The sequence below is a fragment of the Penaeus monodon genome, chromosome 38, assembly GCF_015228065.2.
Source record: "Penaeus monodon isolate SGIC_2016 chromosome 38, NSTDA_Pmon_1, whole genome shotgun sequence".
NCBI classification, from domain to species: domain Eukaryota; kingdom Metazoa; phylum Arthropoda; class Malacostraca; order Decapoda; family Penaeidae; genus Penaeus; species Penaeus monodon.
This window is the reverse complement of record NC_051423.1, coordinates 3,689,811-3,697,873: the sequence shown is the minus strand read 5'-3', so window position 1 is coordinate 3,697,873 and position 8,063 is coordinate 3,689,811. Positions and strand designations below refer to the sequence as shown.

The 8,063-nt window shown below is 38.6% G+C and overlaps 2 protein-coding genes across 2 annotated transcripts; both read left to right on the top strand.

Moving 5' to 3' along the window:
- The first annotated feature begins 304 nt into the window (after nt 1-304).
- Nucleotides 305-1,612, top strand: LOC119596813 (pro-resilin-like). The gene is made up of 3 exons (XM_037946143.1): nt 305-335; nt 594-665; nt 1,050-1,612. The coding sequence occupies exons 1-3, from the start codon at nt 324-326 to the stop codon at nt 1,518-1,520; spliced, it is 555 nt and encodes a 184-aa protein (XP_037802071.1). The 5' UTR covers nt 305-323; the 3' UTR covers nt 1,521-1,612.
- Nucleotides 1,613-3,848: 2,236 nt separating this feature from the next.
- Nucleotides 3,849-5,033, top strand: LOC119596815 (cuticle protein 21-like). The gene is made up of 3 exons (XM_037946146.1): nt 3,849-3,899; nt 4,130-4,201; nt 4,500-5,033. The coding sequence occupies exons 1-3, from the start codon at nt 3,888-3,890 to the stop codon at nt 4,947-4,949; spliced, it is 534 nt and encodes a 177-aa protein (XP_037802074.1). The 5' UTR covers nt 3,849-3,887; the 3' UTR covers nt 4,950-5,033.
- Nucleotides 5,034-8,063: the final 3,030 nt, after the last annotated feature.

Sequence of the window (8,063 nt, the reverse complement as noted above, 5' to 3'; positions counted from 1 at the left end):
GCGTGCGTGCGCGCGCGCGCGCGCGTGTGTGTGTGTGTGTGTGTGTGTGTGTGTGTGTGTGTTCGTATGGGCACTATGCTTCATAAGCAATTAGAACTACTGTCCTTACAGCTACTCTTTCTAGGGCGAGTTACTGGTTTTCAATATCTAGATTTTGATGAAAGTCACTAGTACAATATTACAAAAGATTTCCTCCTGAGGAATATAAAGAAAATTTAATTCACACGAAAAAAGCACACAAAAAAACAGGCCTGGCTCTGGCCGACAGTATATAACGGCCAGCCAGAGAGGAGAAGTCAGTTCTGACTGACGATACAGCCGCCATGAACACCAAGGTGACCTCCCTAAATCTGGTTGTGAATCTTGTCTTTAGAGAGTTAGGAAATGCGAATGAAGCAATACGTGCTACGTCTTTGCGCTTTTATATATATACTTTGGTTTCGAAAAATAAATGATAACAATAACATTAGAACAATCGGGTGAAGTATAAGGCAGCTTAATGATAAATTTAATTTATTTAAATCTGTTCTAATAATACACAGTATTGCCCCAAACTTAAGTAAACGATCTACTTACTACTACTCCCACTACAGATCATCCTCGTGCTGGCCTTCGCCGCCGTCGCCGCCGCCGACAAGCCGAGCTTCTCCTACGGCGCCCCCAGGGTAAGCCTCTGAAGTCTATTTACATACATGCGCACGTACATGTATGTGTATGTATCTGTGTGGACAGTGTCTAAACATTCACTGACACACACACGTATATACATAAGCAATCGTGTATACATACATTATCATACGCAAGAAAATTACTCATAGCTGATGTCTATATCATATACAGTTTTTGCACAGTGCTTTTATATGAATGCGTTTGATTATATATGAGTGTGTAATTAAAAGCAATTGCATGATCATGTATTTGAGTTTGTTTGTATACGTGTGTTTACGGTCATGATCATACATCGAAGCAAAATTTCAGTGGTCGGTTACATTACATTTAGCAATACACCGAAACTTCCCGGAAGACTAAAGTATTGCATCCCCGTGCAGGTAGCATCCAGGGAATCCTTCGAGTCCTTCGAGTCCACTGAGGCCAAGTACGACTTCCAGTGGGCTGTCGACCACGATGACTCTGGCAACGACTTCGGACACCAGGAGGCTCGTGATAACGACAACACTCAGGGATCCTATTCCGTGCAGCTCCCCGATGGCCGTCTGCAGAAGGTCACTTACTACGTAAATGGAGACTCAGGTTACGTAGCTGACGTCAGCTACGAGGGCGAGGCTCGCTATGACTCGGTTGAGTCCCGTGAGGCTCCCAGACCCGTCTACTCAGCCCCTAGACCCGTCTACTCAGCCCCCAGACCACGCTTCCCTGACTCACGTGAGTCCTTCGAGAGGCCCGCACCCATCCCCGTCAGGCCTCGTCACTTCGACTCCCGTGAATCCTTCGAGTTCCGCAGCTTCGACTCCCCCGAGTCCTTCCACTCGGATGAGGACGTCCGCAGACACTTCGGCTGAAGGACCGCGTGCAATAATGGCCTGAATTTCAAATGCTGCGAATGTATTTATTAGCGTGAATGTGTCAAATAAATGTTATTATGCAATCAAAAATAGTTTATGAGATTAATTTTCCCTATTCATCACTGTTACAGTGATTGATTCATTGGTAAATGCAACAATAAATCCAGTGAATAATTACATTATTCACAACTCGTGTAATTTGTATATCTATTGTATAAACAATACACACCATTCACAACATTCAATTTCAGCCCAGAAAACGCCTACTATAGATCATACCACTCAGAATTCCTGATAATTGTGAAGGATTTCTGAGTGCACCAAAGGATTAAAAACAAAAAAAAAAAAATCTTCAAGAAATTGGTTACCAGAAAATTACTAATTTTCACCAGTCTACTAAATGGACGATTATACCCCCCAGGAGCATCGTAATGCAATGCATACCATCCTGAAAGAAAAACTACTAAACACGCTACGCCTACGCCTTGTAGCCCTATTGCAGAGGGTCCCAAACTCAGGAACGCGACTCAAAGTAAGAATGCTTCGGAGATTCGTCTGACTGTTTGAGAGAAGACAAACAAGACTAAAAGGAAATGAAACTTTGTTCGGTGTATAAATTACTGTAAACATGTTTATATTCCAAATTTGGAATACAGAGCTTTACTGAAACATCTGAAAATAGTAAATTCCATAAGAATTGCTAAGGGTCAACAATCAAAATGATAATGATAATTTGTGGAAATTATTATAATTACCATATAAATAATAATAACGAATAAATAAAAACGATTAAGTAGCAAAAAAAAATCTGGGAACACTGCCATCTTAGAAATGGGGGAGGGAGAGGGGTATATGCTGTGGTGATATCATGCTTCAGAATTTATCCATAAAAAATAGAATTTGTTCTTTTACGGAATGTCAAGTAAACATGTTCCTGCCATGTTTGTCTCGACTTGAATCATTAAAAAGATTTTCTTCTTTCTTATACAGTGATGATGATTCTAGTCAAGTTGTGTTCACTTGCTCTTAATCTGATGCCTTTTTAACCCTAATAAAAATCATGATAATAGTCACAGTAATGATGATAATGATAATGATAACAATAATAACAAAACAAGTGAATAAGTTTTTTTTACTAAATATTTAATTACAAGTGGATATTTTAGAAAAAAAATAACATTGTTTTCATTGCACAGATCAAGACCATCTGTAATCGAAGGTCGCTATAGAAAAAAATCTTAGAATATCATATAGAATTTCTTTAGTCTTATATCAAGGTAAATCAAAACTAGTCTAGTATAACGTTTCCTCTTTGCTTTTAAGATATAGAAAACACATACCAAAGATATGAATAAACTATATTCAGAGAGAACTATCCCAAAGAAGTAACTGCTAAGTGTCACCTCAAGTGCAGGAACTAAACTGAAATGAGTAGGTCAGATGAAGTGACCGTGTCCTTGCCTCCGTTCGTCCTGAGGGTAGCTTAAAGCAGGTGACCTGATCTTTTGCAACAGATGTCGGTGGACTTTTCTCTCTATTTATCACTTTCTCTAACTGCGTATGCATTGATTTACTTATAAACAGATTAATAAATTAATATAATACATATAAAGATACCTATAAACATACATTATGCCATGTTCGTAGGCATATATATATATATATATATATATATATATATATATATATATATATATATATATATATATATATATATATGCCATGTTCGTAGGCATATATATATATATATATATATATAATATATATATATATATATATATATATATATATATATATATATATGTATATATATATATATATATATATATATATATATATATATATATATATATATATATATATATGCCATGTTCGTAGGCATATATAAGGACGTCCGTAGACACTTCGGCTTAAGGACTATATGCCATAATGACCTAGATTTCAAAAGATGTGACTGTATTTATTAGTGTGAGAGCGTCAAATAAATTATTATTATTATTATATGTGCAATGCAACAAACGTGAGTGTGTGTGTGTGTGTGTGTGTGTGTGTGTGTGTGTGTGTGTGTGTGTGCATGATATACATGTGTAAATGTATGCATACATATATATGTATGGATGTATGTGTCCTGTGACCTGTGGATTTCTGTATGTAGATGTGTGCGTGTGGGTGTGTCTGGGCAGACACCTATTTATGTTTAGCACATTACTGTATTGCAAAAGATATTTACCAAAGGGACATGCAGAAAAAAATCGTCCGGACAAAAAATTGACTTGTAAGTTACAAAAACCAGGCCTGATTCTGGCCGGCGGTATATAAGATCAGCAAGCGAGGAGGAGTCACTGTTCCAACGATACAGCCACCATGAACACCAAGGTGAGCTTTTCACTCTTGTTATGAATCTTGTCTCGAGAGAGGATACTGCACTGAAGATTAACAGCTTGATCTGGTTTAGAGTCATAGATATGCAGCAAAAACCTAAAATGTATGAAGTGCAGAGCTGATGCTTGTCAGTTATAATTTGTTCTTAAAATCTGTACTATGTATGTTGATCTCACGTGTAATATGAAACCGAAATTTTCGTAAAAGGCTCATTACCACTACAGATCGTCCTCGTGCTGGCCTTCGCTGCCGTCGCCGCCGCCGACAAGCCGAGCTTCTCCTACGGTGCCCCCAGGGTAAGCCTCCCATTTCTTAGGCGCCCTCTCGTTGGTTTTGATCAGTAGAGCATAACATTGTGCGTGTGTGTGTGTGTATTGCATATGTATGTGTGCGTGTCCGTATAGGGGTAGTGCATACACCTTCATACATGTATACACATACATGTATATATATGTATATATTATGTATATTAATGTGCTTTTGTTCGTGTTAAATTCATAAAATAATTCCAAGATCATTTACAGAAAGCTGTTTCATTTAGCCTCACACGAACACTTACTTGTAAGACACTTAAAGTTTTTCATCCCCATGCAGGTAGCATCCAGAGAATCCTTCGAGTCCTTCGAGTCCACTGAGGCCAAGTACGACTTCCAGTGGGCCGTCGACCACGATGACTCTGGCAACGACTTCGGACACCAGGAGGCTCGTGATAACGACAACACCCAGGGATCCTACTATGTGCAGCTTCCCGACGGCCGCCTGCAGAAGGTCACTTATTACGTGAATGGAGACTCAGGCTACGTAGCCGACGTCAGCTACGAGGGCGAAGCTCGCTATGACTCGGTTGAGTCCCGTGAGGCTCCCAGACCCGTCTACTCAGCCCCCAGACCACGCATTCCTGACTCACGTGAGTCCTTCGAGAGGCCCGCACCCATCCCCGTCAGGCCTCGTCACTTCGACTCCCGTGAATCCTTCGAGTTCCGCAGCTTCGACTCCCCCGAGTCCTTCCACTCGGATGAGGACGTCCGCAGACACTTCGGCTGAAGGACCGCGTGCAATAATGACCTAGGTTCCAAAAGATGCGAGTGTATTTATTTGTGTGAAAGTGTCAAATAAATTATTTTGAGCAAAAAATTATTACTTTCCCTGTCAGTATAAGCTAAACTCAGGATCACCAGCTCTTATAACATCACTTACTGTTTGTTAACAATAGGTGTATTTCTCTCTCTCTCTCCTGAAACATATGGTTTCTAAGTAACTACACGTAGAGCTGGCGAAGGTAGATTCATCTAGTGCTAAAACTCATGTATATTGGACGTAATGGTGCTGAAAACTCTATTGTATATACATATATTTACATGTGTGTACGTATACATATATATCATATATTAGTGTATGTACACTTTTATGTATGTGTGTACAAATATGTATATATATACACACACATGTGCATAATTATAAATAGATATATATAGAGAAAGGTGTGTCCGTGATTTGCTGGATGGATTTCTATTCTTTTGATCTATTTCGCAACTTAAGTAACATTTATTAGTCCAGCGTACTGAATAACAGATGAACTAGCAAGGCCCCGTTCCATACGAGGATCCCAGCCCCGTTTATTCAGCCCCCAGACCAAACATCCCTGACTCACATGAGTCCTTCGAGGGGCCTGCACCTATCCCCGTCAGGCCTCGTCACTTCGACTCGCGTGAATCCTTCGAGCTCCGCGGCTTCGACTCCCACGTGCTGAAAGATCACATACTATAGTGAATTAAATCAGCTGAAGGTTTACATATTTTAATTAATTAAATCTGCTGAAGGTTCACATACTATAATGAATTAAATCGGCTAAAGGTTCAAATACTATAATGAATTAAATCTGCTGAAGGTCCACATACTATAAAGAGAATCATAAATAAATTTAAAGTAGGGAATGTATTTATTAGGCTAAATGGGTACAGGATAAAGAGCAAACGCAAACTTTATTTTATTCTTCGTTCTACAAAATAAAATGCACATTATATATAGCTCAACGCTTTTAAATCAATAAATATTGCTGACACAGCAACTCGGTAGATTTTCACTTGAGTTCAAATTTAGTTACAATCAATCGCCATGCCTAATCCCCTGTCGTTCAGAAATCCCCACAATTCTCTTTAAAGTCATTGGAAACTGTTGATCAGAATTATTTTCCTTTTCACAGTCTTTACCAACACGGAAAGTCTTACAGGAAATAATGTCGGTCTAGAAAACTGCCAAAATGTTCAACACGCAGGAGAGCCCTGGACCCGACGAATATGTGCGTGGGTGAGATTATTTTCAGTATATGATATTTCTTTTTCTAGTACGTCCAACAAAGATGTTCATAGGTAGTATTTATAAGGATGGACGAATAAGGGGAATTAATGATTAGAGAATAACAGTAATTATCAGACTATATGTTCATCCATGATGAATTTACACGTAGAAGGTATGGAAAGACTTTACAGCAGGTTTTTGGTAACATGATTGTTATATTCTAAAACATATGTGTTGGGTCTATTTCACAACACAGTAAATGACTTCTTATTCAGTGTTGTTATTTTTCTTCGAGTATTTACAACAGATATCCGACATTTAGATCAATATATTGCATATATTATAAGCTAATGAGATACTGGCAATGTAAGTTAAGTCAGATTTTCACGTGATTCCATAATTTAAATGTTTCATGTTTTCCTTATTCTCAACAAACATATTGCATCATTGCTGTTGCTCACCCTGTAACAAATAAAATTTTGCACGTGCTGATGACCAAGACACGGCCTGAAATGTGAAAAATGAAAATTGAAAAAGCAAAAAACTAATGTCAAACTTCACCGCTACTTCAGGAACTGCTTTAAAAGTGTAGGTTAATTGACGCAGTCGTGACCTTGCCGCCGCCGCCCCTAAGGTTAGCCAATCCGCATATGACCTGAACTTTGTAGCATCTGTAGCGTTGGACTTTTGCAAGCCAGTGTTTTTTTAAGAACTTGCATGCCAGACGAAATTGTTTTCATAATAGTGTTTCAACGGTTCAGTTTACTTTATAGACGCACACTTGTATTTGTTACATTGCCTATGGGAAAATGGTTAAACGTATACATACAAATTGCCGCTCTCTGTAACGAGTCATTATGTATCCTCTGACAATATAACAGAGGACAACCGTAACACACACACATACAAACACACACACACACGCACGCACGCACGCACGCACACACACACACACACATACACACACACACACACACACACATACACACACATACACGCATACATACCCGTCCATATATGTCAACATATTGCATTGGCATATCACATCACACAAAATAAGTTCAATCAATATCACATATGCCATGAATTTGTGAACCAACTCCTACTAGAATATACCAGTCTAGATCCAACGTGCCGGTCCCCACCCTGCTGGGGGTCGCGACCTTGTGGCTGCGTCTCCTAAAATAATAGTTGCAATAACGATAATAATTCAAAATACTAAGTAACATAAATTGGATAGAAATAAGTTAATCATATATGATATAACTCATACAGTATAATAGAAGGGTTTACTCTAATGACTAAAAACAATAATAGTGAGCTTTAAAATGAACTATGAACATGAGTAATTATTTTTTCTGTTGGTCAGCTTCATTTCAATAGTTGCAATGCAGATGTAGAAACATTACAGTAAACACTAGGCGTTTAATCGGCTCATGAGGGTAATGCATGAAACCAAAGTCAAAACCTTTCCTCTGTGAGATCTGAAAAAAGTATATATGTGTGTGTGTGTGTGTGTGTGTGTGTGTGTGTCTGTGTGTGTGTGTGTGTGTACATAGATTTTGGACATTGATGATTTTGCCAGAAAAAATGGAGTAATAGGTATGTATTTACACTTTTTCTATGGACTGATTAATTATTTAAAATTATCTGCCGCGCAACAGCTAAAGTCATTATAAAGACCAAACAGAACCAAATGCATTGGTCTGCTACAGCACACGATCATGTTGTCATTGACACTATATTGCAAAAGATTCCCTCCCTAGGAGTATGAAGAAAACTTCATTCAAAGGGAAAAAAATCACACAAAAACAGGCCTGATTCTGGCCGTATATAACAGTCAGCAAGTGAGGCGAAGAC